This window comes from Amyelois transitella, chromosome 15 (genome assembly GCF_032362555.1).
Source record: "Amyelois transitella isolate CPQ chromosome 15, ilAmyTran1.1, whole genome shotgun sequence".
Taxonomy (NCBI): Eukaryota; Metazoa; Arthropoda; class Insecta; order Lepidoptera; family Pyralidae; genus Amyelois; species Amyelois transitella.
In genome coordinates, this window is record NC_083518.1 from 2,325,109 (window position 1) to 2,344,978 (window position 19,870).

General features: G+C 32.8%; 1 protein-coding gene across 9 annotated transcripts in view; it reads right to left on the bottom strand.

The window, feature by feature from the left end:
- The window catches only part of LOC106139755 (protein sprint), a 230,636-nt gene that overhangs the window by 108,456 nt on the left and 102,310 nt on the right, over window positions 1-19,870 (bottom strand). For 3 of the 9 annotated variants that reach the window (XM_060948278.1, XM_060948272.1, XM_060948270.1), the window contains exons 1-2: window positions 12,678-12,903; window positions 874-1,322 (exon numbers count right to left, since the gene is read on the bottom strand). The exons of 5 other annotated variants lie outside the window; for them this stretch is intronic. In XM_060948278.1, the coding sequence (XP_060804261.1) occupies window positions 874-1,280 (407 nt within the window). In that variant the 5' untranslated portion in view covers window positions 1,281-1,322; window positions 12,678-12,903. Of the gene's footprint in view, window positions 1-873; window positions 1,323-12,677; window positions 12,912-19,870 lie in introns of those variants that run through there. One more of the 9 variants, XM_060948271.1, reaches the window with a different exon arrangement.

Consider the following 19,870-nt stretch of genomic DNA (forward strand, 5'->3'; position numbering starts at 1 on the left):
ACGAAGTTCGCACAAATAAAGATAATGGTTCTGATCAGATAAGTGTGGTAAACAGGCATATCATGATCAGTTTATACACATCTATTACTTAAAAGTCTGGCTGTATAAAGTAGACCAAAAAATCTGTTATTTTTGTTGCTTAAAGCGCAATTTATTAACAATAAAAAAAATATAATTTAAATGCAATTTTTATTCCAACAAAAACTTGATATCGAATGATCTGCCTACAAATTTTAAAAATATCGCAGATAATGTATGTCAATATTTGACAATTTGAATAAACGTTCATCCCTTTGTTATAATGGAATTCAACCATTATTAGATTCTCAAACCAATGTTTGTTAAACGGTTTTGAGCTAATAAAAGTAATATTAAGGGGGCGAATCGCCCAGGAGAGGAAATGAAAGCAACGAGAGAATGAAATTGGAAAACTTGTTACAGAATTACTCGAGACGAAAAAAGTTAAGTAAATAGAAGGCAAAGGAAGTTAGTGGAAATAAGCGATGCTTAGCTACTGTTGTTTATTTTTACCTGGGGAGTGCTTCGATCTCAACGCTCTTGTTCGTTTGCGAAAACACAATATTTTACTACACGAACATCTTTTTATTCCTTGGCAGCGTTTTTCCTGCCTCAATTGGTTTATTAGATTTGTACAATAAGAGATTTTTAAGTTAATTATACTTTTTTGATTGAATTCAAAACGGATAAGTCGCAATTAGATACTTACCGACGATTTGGTGGACATATGTAATGTGCAACACCAATACAATATACACAATGTATACTTAAACCTAATCGAAAAACCAAATAAAAAATTGATTATTCACACTTATCAAGAGAACATTCCAGTTTCATTAGAAAACTTTGTCTTACCTTTTACTCCAGTTCCCAATCTCAGCGTACCGTCGACCGTTAGCGCATCCGCTCCTTCTCAGTTCATTTCCCTTGAACGTCTGCACAGAATTCCCGTTTGGCGTTAATATTCCGTTCGAGGCACTGTTATTGTTCCGCTCCCTGTTTCTCGGGAACGTCCCGGTTCCGGATCGGAAAGTCGCCAGCTGTGGAGCCTCTATTTCAGTCGTGAACTGCTGGAGAGGCAACGTTCCGTTCCCACACCAACTCTTCCGATTCACGGCAAAAGTTTTAAAGGTATTCCCGTTCGGAGATTGAGATACACCGCAGAAACTACTCCGGTTGTGGCTGTTCTTTATGAACGCACTGTTCTGGAGAGCCACCTGCGGCTTGATCGGCACCAGAGGCGATGCCTGATCAATTGACATCGTTTTAGTAAATAGGTGCTATTGATCTATCTACATTTTTGTCTGCAAAGAAAAAAATGGCTACGTTAGCGTCATTCCGTGGGAGGTCATTTGATACCATTAAGAGTTGCTTTATCGTATTTTTGCCATTTTCATATTTACAAAGATATAAATAAAGTCTAGTTCATTGTAAAGGTTACCGACACTTGTTGAAGCAGACAATAAGTAGGCGTCCGTTTGAGTGTCCACTTTATTGTCCGGTAATGACCCTCTTTGGCATTCAGTGGGTTGGAGCCCATCAAATAACCATAAAATAGAAATTGTTGTCAAGGACATTATACAATGTGAAATAGTCGGAAATTGCATAAGTTGAACGAGTTGTTGTAATGCAGTACTCCAGAGAAATTTTATAACGATTGCTACCTAAGAGTTAAATGAAAAGGAAATTATTATGATACTATAAACAGACATAACTATAAACATACAGCTGCTAAGAGTATATCCTCACGTCATAAAAAACTTTCAAACGCAAATTTTCAAAGAAAACAGTAAGAAAGGTAAGCCATAAATTATGTAATACATTTTTCGGAACTACAATCTACACTAAATTCAAAACCATTAAATTTCGTATAGGGATAATATAAATTATTTCTTTTGATTTAAGTTAAGAATTTATTAGTCGTCTTGACCTTCCATTTATTGCAGTTCAGTGCCCTCGGCCACGTCCTGTCCTCACACTCATTGTCTGCAGTGGAAACTCTTCATTAGTTTTCTCGCCTTGACCTGAATCGATTCATCTTCGTCTAGCAAGTCTCTAGGCTTCTAAATAACTTAGCGCTATATTCCTCTTATATTTGAAGGTGATATTTTTTATGGTCAGCAAAAGGAAATTATTATTATTAACCTATATGTTGACCTCTGATTCCGATTGACACAAGAAATTAATGATACTAAGTACATATCGAACGTTACCTCTCATCACAGCACAGATAGTTATATATATAGATAGATAGATAATCGTTAGTAAATTTGCATTAAAAAAAAATAACACCCCACTGATAGACTAGAATGAAGACAAGACCTTACTGACCTACTCTTTCGCGGACATAACCAATTGGTCACTAATATCAATGGTTATATAACCATTACATCAGTTAGGTTGCATAACGTAACATCAATTGTTGAAGACGATTTGAACCATGAAGAGAGAAAATATCCACTTCCGAAACTAATGATTTGCAACCAATATTTCGCATATTTTTGAGCTCATTGGTCCTACTAAAACTCTTCAGATTTTAACAAGCGTCTATCTAAAACTTCATTTTCTCGTAAGCAATTGTAAACGAGCAGTATTTTGCCAATACAAATTTGGTCTATTGAATGGCCTCGCTAGCAGATCAATTTTATACCAACAATGATTGATACTACGAGCATTTCAAGAGCAAAAAACTCGTTTGACAACAGTTCCGCCTCTAGTATGTTACTTGTGCTTTTTCCGACATCGCTCAGTTAAATCTTGCGTCGATTCGTTTCTTGTGAGCTATTGTTCGTGGTCATGAGTGATTGGATCTCTGGAAGCAGTAGTTTCTAATTCTTGTTGCTTTTTGCCGTTCTGGAAAGTGTTACGATGTAATCGATTATACGGTTCACTTTTGGAGTAGTTACTGTTTGTTATGAAATCAGAGTATTGCAAACTATATTTAATTTTAACATTACTTATTCAAGTAGTTAGTTAAGACACCTTTTAAAAAGTCAATTTTATATGTCATAGAGAATTACTCTGTTAGAAAAATAAGTCTGTATTTATGTTAGCTATACATCAGCTTATACAATATCTATTTGGCACGGCTGTTGAGGGTATTAGTCATGCTCTACCGTTTCGCAATACGGCTCTTGAGAACGCCTAAGTTATGGTAATATTGTAAGATTTGTAAAGTTCCAAGCGGCTTTAAGAATGAAATGTTATATATAATGTGATGAAGGTATCGAAATTATAAGACATAATATTATGGAGGATTTAAAAGTATTAGACTTAGAGTAGTAAATTTATCAAAGTTTGTATGCGAATACAATTTTTTAAGAAATAAAACAATGAAATGTTAATTATAATGAAAAAGGATTTTAACTTTTAAACAAATGTGATATTCAAAACTATGTAAATAAACATGAATAACAACCTTCACCCCATCACCTGTTCTTTTACTTTAAACATCTGTTTTGAACCTTTCAGTTCACTTCTTCAAAATTTGAAGATATTCTTTATATTACATTAGCTTCATTGAATAAAGAGAAATATGCCAACAATTAATACAATCGAGAAAAATAGTGCTATAGAGCGATAAACCATTTTTCTTTCTAAATTTAAATCATCCATAATTTAAGTAACGGATGCAACAAATTATCATGTCATGGCAAAAACTTGATCTAATTTATTGAAGAGTTCTTTTACATCATTAAACTCATGGCATTTATATCCTATCACTTGTCATGATGGTGCAGTTACGAAATGTCGCCGTAACCGTTGAAATACGTTAGTTAATAGTTATCTTTGACCTTAATTACTATCTTTGGAATTTTATTTACAATACCAAAGTAAGCTGCTAACTTGAATGTGGTTAGATAATCTTGTACACTTTAAAAAATAGGTATTTAATTTGTTTGTTCTAATCGAGAGCGTACATTTTTTTTTAAATTAAAATCGTTTATTGCCTAGTGGCATTAAAAATAACATTATAACATTTAAATTCATTGAAAATTAACTGCACCGTAAGAATGCCTAATCAAATATATTACAATGATTCAATTAAGTAGATAAATAAGTCAAAAACAGCTAAACAAATTTGTGAGTCACCAAATTGTAATTGCTACTTAATACGAAAATTATCTTTCACATCATTAAACAAAAATATACCTATGTAATAATTGGAACATCATAAGACCTTGACCCAAGACCACTCCATAACAGGTTTTCTACGTGCTATATCAGCTAGAATGCAACTGCATTTGCAACATTTTGTAGGTAAGTACAAGTTTTTTTTATTTATCAAGAATAATGACAAGCAAGGGATGCACGTGACTAATACAACATTTAAGCCTGTTTATAATAATTAGTTTTTGTTATTAATGTAAAGTTATATTCTAAAGTGCCGTGTGGTTTCTGGCATTTTATAATAGAATCACTCCATATCTTTCCCATAGATGTCGTAAAAAGAGAGTAAGGGATAGACTTATGAACTTGGGATTCCTCTTGTAGGCGATGGGCTAGCAACCTGTCACTAATTTGAATCTCAATTCCGTCATGAAGCCATATAAGAGCTGAACGTGGCCTTTCAGTCCTTTTGAGACTGTTGGCTGTGTCTACCCCGCAAGACATTAAAGATGTGACGTGATATGTATGTATGTATTATTAATACAAAAATGGAAGACAAGGCGTCGAAATATATTCCACACGACCTTTTTTTTATTTTCCGGTAGGCGTTTACGATTGAAACTACTAAAAATAGTTTTTTTTATATACATGTACTACCCGTACGTACTAAATTTAAAATTTGAAAGTCCCAAATTTGCAGCCGACAATGTCGCAGGTAACAAAAAAACTGGAAAATTTAAGTCTATAACTATCGTTATCAATAATCAATACAAAGATCACAAAAAAAAAGTAAGGCTTTGTAGCCTTGACCATAAAAACACACTAGACTGTAACAGGTATACGTGCTGTATCAATGAAAGTTACGTAGCCGGAACAGGCACGTGAGTGGTTTCCATTCCATATTACGATAACATAACCAAGATTGTTATGGTAAGTTATAATAAGGATGGAACTGATACACGTGACAACTTGGAGTATCATGATCATATTACAGTTCTCGTAATTCAAACATCTTTTGATGTTGGACCTATAAATCTCATTGAATATTGTTCAAAAGAAAAGATGTTATGTCGTTAAAAGTGTTGGAAATTAATAGATATGAAATTTAACTAGTGATCTAAAAAAATATAGAAAATGGCCGAGTACTTCAGATAGATAAACTCTTTATTGCACCATAAGACACAAAAAAAACAGCACAAAAGAGACAGATAAGGTACAAAGGCGGACTTATCGCTTATGCAGTCTGTTCCAGTCAACCTTTGGGTGGCAGATAGCAAACCTTGTAAAAAGAAATACTAAGATAACAGTTTGACTAGAAGGCTGGTCTTTATCTCGTTCGAAAGATAAGCATTGTCATTCAACGTGGCAATGCTGCCAGCCTTCTGGGCACTTTGCCTCGGGACTCCGATCTGCCGGGACTTGCGTTTTTGTAAAAAAAAGTGTTACTTTTATATTTAGGTGTATTTGTAGATTTATCTTTCAGTTTTTCTAAATTCGATTTATTTAGATTTATTTAAGATGTGATAATTTAGAATAATTTCGATTATAATATGTAAAAAAAATTCATACCAATTTTATTAATAAAGTTTGAATAGTTACCAAAACGTAACTTTGCTGTTTATTATATGTGGGCAGAATAACAACACTCCAAACGTGACGATTCTATCAAAATCCAAAACTGAAAAAAATTCACGACAACATTTAACATTCATCGACCGCGCCACGAAGTGGATATTAAATGTTAACTTTTTGACGTGGCAATGTATAGTTTACCATGCGGTTTGGTAACAAAAAATATGAGACAGTAACGAGGGTCTTTATATTCAGGGCACGCGCGGTAGAGGAAGGCAAAAGCCACATTGTGTCATGGGGCTTCCGAGTTGTCCAATATTTTCTATTATTGACACCGGTTCCTACAAGTTGTAGATTGGACAAGTAGCAGGAAACAATTTTATGTGAACTATCAAAAAGATTTGCGTTTTTATTTTTATGAGATATATAAAAATAATTAGATTTTACAGTTTATGAGCTCTATTGAGATCACAGGAACGACACTTTGGTCTAATGAGATTTAGAAAATTGGATTAAATTTTATTTTCGTTTTAGTAGCAGTTTCAATAATATTATCTAGGCGAACAAAACAAGAATTAATAGACATCTTCAATTTTTTTCTTACGTATTTTTGTCAGTTAAATTAAACTAAAATATTTATACCTCAAATATCTATTGAATTCTGTTTATTTTTACTATCATTTTAAAAAGTCCAGCAAGGTTCAGGAATATTTGGTTCCAAGAACGATAACAGCACACCAGGTGTATTTAAATTACTTGTATAGTGTTTGTCAAGACAACGTTCCTGCGTTACGCATACCAAAACGATCCAACAAAAAAAAATGTTTACGCAAAAACTAACCAAGGTCGGGCTGGGAGCTAACACTTTTTATCGATTAACAATTCGATCAGATCGTAATTTTTTGTTAGAAATTTATTAAGACCCACTAGTCTCAATTTTCGCCCTTTAGGCGTAAATAATATAATTCAAAATGTAAATGAATAAACAAATAGCAATGATTATTTAATAATCACTATCCAATTAACAATTTTAGACATTCATTCACATCGAACTGAAAAGCTTCCATATAAAATATTTCAAAGACCAACATACAAAGTTAAAGCACCGGTTTTTGCTATAATTTTAATAAATGTAGATAGTATTTAATTTTCCTTTATTACTATGTTGTAAGTAAGTGCAATATATTTGTTGCTATATTCCAACCTCTATACCTACTAACATAGACTGTCACAGAACTATCAGACACTCGATTGAACCGAGTCATTGATATGCAACTCAGGTTAGTCAAACACCACTGCAGTAGACATAAACTAGCGATAACGATGCAGTCTGCAATCGTTAGGCCAGTGGAATGCAAGAGGTAGTTAACGTAAAAACTGTATACAATACAGATAAGAAAGATAACACTCATTCATTCTTCGGTCACTTGAATGATTTTGATGATATACATAGTTATTTTTGTTTTAAATTTTTTTATTATAGTTTCACTAGAAAACTATGTGATCCTAAATGAAATTGATCAAAAATATTATATGAAGGATTTAAACATTGTGTTTTTATCGTTCAATTTAACCATCACACTGCCAAATTTAAAGATTTTTATTCGTTCAGTCAAATAAGGATATAAAAGTATTTATGTAAGTGTCTAATGATAATGATTACGACCATACTAAATTAATTTTATACCCATTTTAATATCCGTGTTTGAACTTAGTAACATAAACAGTAATCTTATTACATAACTCCTTACTGAGAAATTTGCATACACTAGTCAGAAGACTAAGGGAAGCCATTTATCAATGTACGGAATACTAGTAAGAAACATGCAATGCTTGAATGAATACTTACATTAGAATTTAAACTATAATAAAAGCCAACAGCATATTTCAAATTTAGTAGATTCTTCATTTAGTGATATTTTATTGTTATTATGTAATTGTTATTTTATTTAACGTAAGAATTTTATAGCATCGAACCATAAGAACTAAGTTTTTAGTTAATGAAAAATATGTAAGCATTGTAACAATAGTTACCTTTAAAGGCAATAAAGAGATTTTCACTTTCGATTGTGGTTATCTAATATAAGTGATACAGTCAATTACGGAAACTTTCTAGTAATAGAAGAGGAAAATAGCGGTCTTATTTGATTGTCATGGAATTGACTGCAGCGGTGCTATTACTGGAAGTTTCTTAAGGTCTCATGGGTTTTGGTTGGAACACAATAGATTGATGTTTCGTTGTGACAGATTCCTGCTGTGAGAAGGGTAGACGCCGTGGTTTCGAGTGCGTGTATAGTGTTTAAATAGAAATTTGTATGTTGACCTGTTATTCTGTATTTCTTTTATCATGCTCATTATAAAATTGCTTACGGCCTTGGTAACTTCTTATTCCTAATGAAAAGAAATTATGAATCTCAAGAGCTACATGGCAATATGTTACGTTGTTTTCCAAGGCTTAAAGAAGTAATTAACGTTTTCTCAAAATATAATTGCGAAACAATTTCAAACTGATAAATTGTTTGAAACGTAAATAATTAACGTTTTTTTATCGATGCACATGTGAAAATCAGTAAACTGTTACTAAAAGCCGTTTGTGTAAGCACAAACGTTAACGACTTTCATTCACAGCGGTAAAAGGGTGATAAAATTAGCCGATGCACTGTAATTTTGTATGCTATTAGTACATTATAAATTAAACACTCAACAAACGTTTTTCTTTTGAGATCGTTTAAAGGATCTCGCACTTTAGTCATCAATCAAAGTAAGGAAACGCTGACGGAACAGAATTAAGAAAAAGTCTGTTATAATTAATCTGTTGAAAGAGCGATAAGATACTGCATAAAATTTTCAAATTAAATGGTTTCAAATTAAAATTTTCTACATTGAATTTTCTATTCAAAAAAATTTGATAAAGCTTTTTATTACGTTCATATAATCAAAGGTGAATTATTAGAGTAGTCACATCTAGTCTATGGCTTTTACTGGAATTTGGCCTGAAAATGAGTCTTTATCCGTATCCTTTTGTAAATTTTATTTGGAAAATAACATTTGCTGGTAAGTTATCGAAATACTAACAACATAAATCTGAATTCACAATTAGAATCTGCAAAACTTCTGCAAGTCAGAGGATAAAGCAATAAAAATGTAGCGCAGCGTGAAATCAATTGATTTCTGCGTAGGGGTCGCCCACTAATGTCGCTTAGTGACAGACACTTTATATAAAAAAGTCAAAGCTAAGGCCCTCATACAAGTAGGTCACTCAGAAGGGGACACGACATGACGAATCGCTCCCATCATTCTTTAATGCTACAAGTGGGGAACGGACGAGATAAGTTTCATACCTCCCTAGGCTCAAGTGGTATTGATTAACGAATTTTAAAAACTCCCAAGAAATATATAACATTCAGACTGAGAGCGATCCAATAAAATGTACCATATGTGGAGTAATTTAATTCAGCAGACGTTCTCAGAATTTAGGCACATTAGGCGGTCGCCTATGAAGTCGGACCGCTACGCGCAATATAAGGAGCTGTAAAGAACAATAGCTCCGTTGTGCTTTCCGGAGCGGCCTTAACCGTATACATTAGCGAATGTTCCGCCACATACACAGAGGTAATTAAAAAGCCATGAAGAGCTGCAGACGCGGCGATGGGAATCGTAATTAGAGATCCTTTTAGAAGGATTGAATTTGCAAGTAAAGCTGAAATAATAAGGATAATTGGCCGTGAAACTTTAAGTAGTGATAGTATTTTGAAAGATAAGTAGGTAGTATTAAACGGAGGCATGATGATCCAGCTACGTTGTTTCGAAACCACGATCGGTCACATTCCACCGCGGCGCAGTGCAACGCCCCTGGAATAGACCTGCGTTGGTTACTGATAACTTCAATCGACTATATCCAGACTTTTCGCACATACTGCTTAAGAAAAATATAAAGAATTATCTATTTGAAACCAAAATTATAACAATACATACTTAATACCAAATGAGATGACTACTGACTATAAATGATTTTAAAAGCGAATGCACTTTAAATGTTTCCATACGCGTATTTCAACTCAAATGGATCAAATACAATGGCTTTTCGTAACATGTTTTTGTGTACTTGTTTGTCTCAAGAACCCAAGCAAAAGCTTGTGCATTTTTTTAAGAGGATAAAATTACAGCGTTTCACTCCTTAAGATTTGTTTTTTTTTTTTTAACTAATTACTAATTTACGAAATCTTTCTGTTTATGTAATTAGTTAAAAATAAAAGAAAAAAAGAATAGATTTATTGCAAAATTACAAATGAACACGTGCAAAAAGGAGGCCGCTTGCGCAAGTTATCGAAAATTGGTGCCCTCGCTAATGCAGTAGCAATATGATATAAACATCTGCAATCTGCATGTATGTATAAGCTATCGAATATGAGTGGCTTCTTACATTGACGAGATAACTCACTTTAAGTCCTTGTGACTCAACAATTTATACTTAGCATTTTATGATTCTACATTGGTCGATAATTGCAATATGTGGAGTTTGTTCTTTTTAAATTGTTCAATTGATAGAAACGTTAACAATACGAATATTCTATTATTTTGGTAGAACCGTTAGGACGATGATGATAAATATTGAATCAGGCGAAAAATTTTATCATAGTTTCCATAATTTTATTCTATTCCAATTAAGTATAAGTAAATTACCCAACGAACGTAAACGTGTATTATGTGTCTCGCATAACGGTATTCTTCATGTCTAAGCCGCATTGTTTTCATCAATTTACATCGCCAGAAAAAACGATATGTAGCATTCTTCACTAATGTATCATTCCACAATTAGAATGGCCGTAAAAAGAGCTTTTACTAGCACTGTTAGAAATTTAAAGGCATTTTTGAACGAAAATTAATAGGTGAATTTTTTGGATTTTCGTCGATTATTCGACGACGATTCTTTGATATTTGGCAACTTTATACTGTAACTGTACTTTGTCTGTACATTAGGATGTTTTTTTTTTTAATTTATTTATGGTCACTGAATTGCAAATGAGCATTGTACTATGTCGAAATAAATATTTGTATTATTCTTTGTTAATCCAATTTTAATATCCCCATTGGAAAATTATTATCGTGTTGAAAATTTTATTATCCATACAAAATACAAATGCGATCATTATCACTGGAACAATGAAAACGCCCAATACTCCCGATAGCCAAAATTAGAATGGCCGTAAAAAGAGCTTTTACTAGCACTGTTAGAAATTTAAAGGCATTTTTGAACGAAAATTAATAGGTGAATTGTTTGGATTTTCGTCGATTATTCGACGACGATTCTTTGATATTTGGCAACTTTATACTGTAACTGTACTTTGTCTGTACATTAGGATGTTTTTTTTTAAATTTATTTATGGTCACTGAATTGCAAATGAGCATTGTACTATGTCGAAATAAATATTTGTATTATTCTTTGTTAATCCAATTTTAATATCCCCATTGGAAAATTATTATTGTGTTGAAAATTTTATTTTCCATACAAATGCGATCATTATCACTGGAACAATGAAAACGACCGATACTCCCGATAGCCAGGATTAAGGACACAATAATAAATGCGATTAAGAATGATGTATTATTTAATCCGACGTGTGATGAAAAATATCGCAAATCGAAAAAATATAAAGGGGAAGAGAAGGCCAATGTCAACGACCTTACACCCTATGGGTCCAACAATGGGACAGATCGAAAAAAGGGGGCCTTTACCTATTATGGCACCAAATTACCGCTCCATTGGTCTGTATGTTAAAAACATGTGGCACGCGTTCTTGAGATCGTGCCCGACCAGTTCTACGGTAAGAGTTGAAGCATAATTTTAAATAGTTGTTACATAAATTAAATACACTCTAAGGATTTTGGCTCCAAATTACTCGTATAACTAAACTTTTATTAGCAAGATATACAACTCGAAAGTCTGATGTTTATGATTGTACTTGTTACAATTTTCATACCATGAGAGCGTTGATACCAGAAATTAGTTTTAAATTAATTCCTTCCTTTTTCTCTTCTAAGATATCTAGTTTAGTAGCAATTCAGAAGGTATGTGCTCAGTAAATTATCAGCAATAACATCAACTCCAATCCATTGCTCATTTCGTTGTTATATAATCTGATAATGAACAATTTAAATTAATGAGATTACGATGCATAATATTGGCATGCATCATCCCAAATATAACCGCTGCCCGGAGACATTAAATCAAATTTGTACCGAATTAAGTGTGCCTACATCTTACCCAGGGGTTTGGTTAACCAGAGGCTGGGGAGACGATCAATTTCAAGGGCCCCCTCGCCTTATTCAAATCCCTTCTTTGTCTTTTACATTTCATACACCGGATGATTCAACTGCTATACACAGGGGCCCGTCTACTGCAGATTGTGTATTGCCATTATTGATTGCAACAACTCAATTGATATTTACTAACATTGTACTGTTTATTGAAACAAGAGTTTAATGATATTTTTTGCAAACGTGTTTATTAAATTTAGTAACAACTTCAACTAATATATTAATTACTTTACTGCTGTTATCAATTAACAATTTGTTACTTAGTGGCGCAGAATTATAAGAATAGTACTAGGCATTAAAGAATGTGTGTATGTGTATCTGAATTATGAATGTATGACCTAATTTTTTCAATAAAGAAAAATTATGATAATCTCACTTCAAGTTTCTTTAAAAAAAATATGTGTTTTCCTGTCATGACAGCACTGAACACGTGTTCTAGTAAAACATGCAAAATTCGATGATGCATTAGACATAAACACCTAGGTATATATATATATATATTTAGAGATAAGACTTATCACAACCGATAGAGCAACTCTTTATGATATCGCGTAATAAAGAAAAGTAGGACATAATTTTAAAAGTCTATTCAAAGAAATCATTCATGTATTACACAATTTTTTTTTAAATAAACCAAATTAAAAAAAAAGTAATAATACCTGCAACAAAACCAAAAAAATAGACGATAATCACTGCTTAACAAAAACACAGTAGCGCAACCAAAAACATAACTTAGCACAATGAATATAACAAATTTACCGGTGAACGAGCGAACTTTTCAATACACTGCACAATATTGACGACAATATCAAATTTTCACGTGAAATTTGATATGTGTACCACGAACGTTAAGAAAGCGGGCCGTACGCGTCACTCAGGCGGCGCCTAGCGGGCGACTGGCGTGAATCAACCCACACCGGCTACCGGCCTACTACTACGCATGTCCGGACTTGCATCCCTTAACTTCCACAAATTCTAGACTGTTGCTACAGAAGCAAACACTATTACAAGAACTGTACAAACAAATTCTCAAGATGTTATTGACATGTGTATCGCTACAGAAACTGTGGTGAAGAAAAGAGATGGTATAACAGACAAGGTCGATCGTGATTGCGAAATCGCCCGCGGCAAAGAAATCAGGTTCTGGCTTGCACCTGGTGGTTCAAGATAATACTTTTTTTTGGTACTTTTGTATCGAATGAAGATCACTTGACTTATGTTATATATTGGTAAAAAATAAAATTTTCAGAACCTGAAATTTAAAGCTGTAACTTCTAAAAATCTTTATAGTATAGCTAACAGCAACGTCGAAGGTTAGTAAATTAACCAAGTAAAATTTTATTGGAAACAAAAAAACCAATACCTAGGTCTTTTATTTTTATTGTGTTGATATCTTCGATTTCAATATGTAGGGATAATATTAACATTATCTACTTGCAATTAAAGTAGCGTGTTAAACATTATTTATAAAAACAAACTTATTTTTGATATCTGCAATGTGATAATGATAACAGACTTTATCATCAGAAATTCCTTAACTCTGTGATATTATAATTTCTACCAGAATTTGTTACTCTCCGTTAATTTTAACTTCACGGCAGCATGTAAACTGCTTCCTAAATTAGATTACTTTCCTTGCTATAAACATTACTACTTTCACTGCTATGACATATGTAGCAATGAAAGCGAAGTGCGACAATACACAATGGAATATCTTACTTTTGACACACACTTTCGTTATTGTAACACTGAATAGACAAGCTTCTAATTGGTCGAAAGATATTTTTTTTGTTTCATGAAAGTTCACATGTTTTGTGCCCATTAATTAGTCAAATGTTATAAATTTTTTTTCTTCAATTCTATCTTCAATTGTATCTTTCAATACTGCGTATGTCGTCATTTGTCATATGAAACCAACTACTTGGTATAGTCCTTGATCCAATTTAATCACTATTATTTATTTAAAAAAATGCATCAAAATCCGTTGTGTAGTTTTAAAGATCTAAGCATACAGACATTGGGACAATTTTACTTTACACTAGGTATGTAGTGACAATAGTACTTATAGTATACTTGGTATCTATACTTATTAGCGTTGCACGCGCGACGGGCACTGGCTCCAGAAATCGATATAGGCAGGTTAATTAAAATGTAGGTATATACTATGACCAATCGACAGCGTAGCGCCTCTTTGCTATTTAATATATTTTGTTCACAATATTGGTCTATCAAAAATCCAAACGATGATCAACTGAATAATAAAAATAGCAGTATGCCAAAACACAATTGAATATTATGTTTTAGCTTAGCTAACACATACCTACACTATCATTATTATTTTGAAAGTTCTCTTCAAACTAGCTGACATTGAAGCCATTCGACCATGTAATTTAGAAATAGTATTTATTTACCGCTACGCTGAAATCTGTCAAAAAAGTGTCTGTAATTTGCAAATGTATTGCTTCCCCGAAATATGCTTTTTACATCTTTTTTAGCTTTATAATTTTTAAACAGATTATTATTTACTTTTAATTTTTCAACTAGCTGTTGCCTGCAAATCTGTTTGCGTGTTATTGGAAATACGAAGGTTAAGGTTATTAAATTTACTTAAATTCACCATAATAAAATTCAACGAAATTTGGCATTACACAAACAGTTGATAGCAAATATTTAATATTTCGTACTAATATTAGACAGAAAAAAAAATGTATTTCTCGACTTGCTCGGTTTTTTTTAAATATGATAAATGTATAAATATATCTAATATATAAATATAAATCTTCCCCAGAAAACTCTCTTACCAACATTTCAAACAGGAACAAATCCGTCTACAACTTTCCGAGTAGAGACAGAAAAAATCTTAGTACAATTATTTATTGTACACGTGACCATGATAGAGATAAATAAATAAAAACCTTTACAAAAACTACAATTTTTTTCAAGTTATTATCTCTTAATTAAATGATGACAATGCTACTGCAACAAACATTAATTAATATCAAATCGTTAATGTTCGTGTTGACTGCACTCAACATTAATCATATCCAGATCATATTTGTTACCCTATCAAAAATGGTTAAACCTGTAGCCAAATATATATTAGAGGTCTACCGTCTCATGTTTGCATTGGCTTTGCAAACATTGGGGTAAAGAGCGGAAACATTATTACAACCTTTACTAAGATACGTTTCATTGCCAAAATTTTAATAAAGAATCATCCATTGCTGCGTTGGTTGCGGGTTATATTATTTTGTTATTGCAGAATGGAAAATGGATAGCGTGTTTAGAAATATTGTAGTTTGTTACTTTTGACGGGCTCTCGTATGGTCGAGTACTTGGAAAACTGAACTTGTGTAAAACTCTAATGATTTAAGCTTTGAGAGTGAACTGACAAGCCGTTTTGTGTTTTGGTTATCAAATAAAGATATATTACATTTTTTTAATGTAACATTATTTTGAACATTAACTATTAACTTATATATAAAATCTTACTATGCTACACTTTGGTTTTTTTTGTTTGAATCATTGCTTATTAATTAATTCTAGGTTCAACTTAAGCAAGACAAGTCAAAGAGAATTGAATATGTTTATTTAAAGTGTTTTATGGGCCACTTCATGTAGTCACTTCTGCATACAAAATAATTGATAAGTAGATAATGCATTCTAGAAAAAAACTAAGAATTTGTCAAAATAAAGATTAAGCAATTCAATCCTAGGTTGTTATTGTAACTTATTATGTAGTGACCAGACCAACTTCCTAACTTTACACATTATGGTATATTCGTATTTATAAACAAATTATCTAACACATAATATTACAACCCCACAAATGTAAAAGCTAAAAGGATCACAATCACCGAAAAAGCTACGCTTAAAATCATCATGTCATCTAACGGTCAAAATGTAAGCATTTCAATTGCACTCCCCGAATATCAACCTTATTTCGGGGTAGGTAAAATTGTTCCTATATATCTGGCAACATTGTCTATTTCGCGTGGAATTATCATAAACCGACCCATTATGTCGTAAAACGATAAATATGTTGTAAAACCATAAACGGAGGCTGCGCGCGCTCTCATAAATTGTCCGGAATTGGCACGCTTTGTGATGGCTCTATAGTCTATGGTCTATGCGGATGTGGAATGCCTTTTTGCGGGCATTAGTTTATTTTTTAGATTTCCTTGTTGTTAATTTAATAGAAGTGAAAGGCCAAAATTATCATACCTTGATCAAGTCTGAGAGAAGATGACAGATAAGAGTGAACCGATGAGTTTGTTACAAATGTGGATGAAGCGAAAAAAGTATGTAAGGATTGTGGCAAGTGAAAAGATATGATCTCTGCCTACCCTCCCGAGAAAGAATCGTGATTTTATGTATGTATGTAAATAGTATCTCATTATCGTTAGATCTTTTTGCCCGTGAAATCTTTCGTCAGAAACCGTTACATTAGCAACCATATTTCATTCAAACGAATTTATCATAGCTACACGCAATCATAAGAACGCGTATTACTTTGATGAAATTTGTGCATTGGATTGAAAATTACAGTTATGCACATTTTTCATTTCATGTTAGTAAATCGGGGCATTTAAGTTAATAATCTTGATTTTAAATATAATGTCTACTAATATAGTTTGTGTGTATGTTAGTATCAATGTTACTTATTCTTTAATAGAAAAAAACAGTGAATAATTTTAGAACAGTTCAAGTAAGTAGTCATCCTTAAATCGACGACATTGCATGAAGAGAGCTATATGAATGTAGATAGAGTGAAAGAAGTATGCAGGGATCGCAACAAGTGGAATATGTAGTCTCTGCCTGCCCGTTCGAGATACGTGCCGTGATTTTATGTTTTGTTTATATAATTATATTTATATATATTATTATTGGTTCCGTAAATTAAACTTTACTGCAATGCGTACCGTATATAAAATTTGATGTAGGTAGGTATTATTAATTTCCCCTAATCAAATCAATGCACGCAGAAGACTTCGCATAAACTCGAAGGAAGTTAAAAAGGGCGTAACAATTACCCAAGTTATTCCCTTAGAATTAACGAGGGTAATGAAAGGGAAACATAAATTATTTTTAAGTGGGTCCTCCCCCCATCGATACTTCATTGATTTTGACCGGCCCTTACTTTTGCAAAGTTCAGATTTGGTATTTTTAAATACTTCTGCAATATTTGATTGCTTCTTTTTATTGTTTCGAGTTAACACGAAGCCACAGAAATATTAAATAGAAATCTCGAGGACGCCCGCGTAAAACAAAAAATACCATTATTTCCCGATCCCGAGAGAATTTCGGGAAATCCTCCCTAAGTTCCACCATAGACCACCACAGATGAAATCTTCATGCCGAATTTCAAGTCTCTAGATCCAGTAGTTTCCTTTCTTTAATACCAATCGCAAACTAGTTTTCTCATATAAGTCTTCTTTAATATTATATTTACTTAAAAGTATATTTATTATTAGTATATATGTATTATTTTTACTATATACAAAATTTTAATACAAAATGTTAAATCCCCTATGATAATGGCTTATGCAAATGAATTTACCAAACATCATGGCAAGTTCCAAGTAAGTTCATCAATTACGTGGTATTAATTAATCGTAGACAGGATTAGCGGTAATGCCTTAGAGCACATATTATTATTATAGCGAACGAGTGATGTTAATTAAATTATTCTATAGAAATGCAAATTATTGCATTTCTATAGAATAATTTCAATTGGTAAGAATATTCACTAAAACAGATTTTAACCTAGCAAATATATTTTACAGTTTTTTATTAACCGTTATTTCATAAAATCCTCTGTTAAGAATCGCAATAATATATTTAAAAGACGATAGAGATTTTTTTTCATAGAATAGAAGAATCATAACTGAATTTTCTTCAGTAAGATTTATAGACCTAAGTATATTATGTAAATCTTTAGTTTTGAGGCAGTTATGTATTATACTTTGACAACCTATTATTTTGACAACCTAAACATTAACACTAATCGTACCAACCTGCCCAATTAAATTCCCTTCTCTAACAAGGTAGACGTAGTTCTAAGAAAGCGGCAATTAGCGAAGCAGGCGATTGTCACTACACCCTGTACAAATTGTGTTATCGTCGTAGTTTACGAAGATAGTAAGAAATAGAAATGACAATTTAATATTTTTAGTAACTTCCATACTGGTGAAGTAGTTAAGACAAAACCTTATAGAATTGTAGCTATAATTTAACATGTGTAAGGTTGCGGAGGCCAGACAGGCAGTTACATACATACATACATATGGTCACGTCTATATATTGTCTTGAAAAGACTGAATGGCCAAGTTCAGCTATTTGGCTTAACGATAGAATTGAGATTGAAATAGTGACAAGTTGTTAGCCCATCGCCTAGAAAAGAATCCCAAGTTTGTAAGCCTATACCTTAGTCGCCTTTTACGACATCCATGGGAAAGAGATGGAGTGGTCCTATTCTTTTTTGTATTGGTGCCGGGAACCACACGGCAAACAGGCAGGCACAGGCAGTTACTTTTTGAAAATCCTATTACGAGTAGCAATTAAAACAATTTTCGTGAGATGTCAATATACTATTATGTACATATAATTACGTGTTTAACCCTTACGGAGAAGACAGAACCAACAATATCGAAAACACTGGAAGGTATGGCACCATTAATAATGGAAATGAAAATTCAGATACAGGTTGCTTAACTATCGAATAAAAAAAACCAAGTTCATAAGAGTTGATTGACTTTTACAATTTACACGGGAAGTGAAGCAGCTGCAACGTTATGTTCTACTCATAAATCAAAACACACAATAATAAATGGTCATTATCTATGTGAGAGAAAATAACTAGAACCCGTAATAGTAAGCGTTTCACTTTCATCAAGTTTTCTTTAAATTACTGGACACCACGACTAATTTCTACGACGTTTTCCAACTCCGTTACTACTGCATACAGGAAATGTATCCTGTTTCGTTTCGCATTAACTGTTTTTATATTGAGATTGTCCATGTAGATCTACTAGCATAAATAGCTGAACGTGGCCTATCAGTCTTTACAAGACTGTTGGCTCTGTCTACCCCGCAAGGGATATAGACGTGATTATATGTATGTATTTACTAGCATGTCTTTCCCATGGACGTCTAAAAGGCAACTTAGCGATAGTTATAAACTTGGGATTCTTTTTTTGGGCGATGGGCTAGCAACCTGTCACTATTTTAATTTTATCATATAGTCATACAGCTGAGTGTGGCCTATTAGTCTTTTCAAGACTGTTGGCTCTGTCAACCCTGCAAGGGATATTTATATCTAGTTGTACCTTGCTGCCAAGTACGACGACTCTGTAGACAGCTTATCAATATTTAATTTGCCACTAATAAATTTTGTGTAGACGTCTACTGATCGATGAAAGGATTTTAATTAATTCAAGGGCGTCACGCCTCCACGCCTCCACCTATTTAAGTACTTACTTACCTATCCGTCACATCTATGAATAATTTATATCCGTGTTAAGCTGAATACTCACTTAGTAGCTCCTCTTTGTATGTACCTGAATTCATTCATTAATAGCACACCGTTGTATAGAGTATTTCGCAAATTAATGATATTAATGACAATATGTACCCGCCTCTGGTTAAAATTGTTACATTTGAAGAGATGATCAATTACTAAGAATATTAAAGACTTAGATCTATAATTGACTTAATAACGTTCCTTTTCGCAATATTAATAGCATTGTGCTTTAACATTTTCAGAATGGAAAAGTGCCTCATCTTATAATTATATCTAGGTACTTACTTAATTAGATGCTACGCATAGAGGGTTTTTGTTACCTGAAAATGA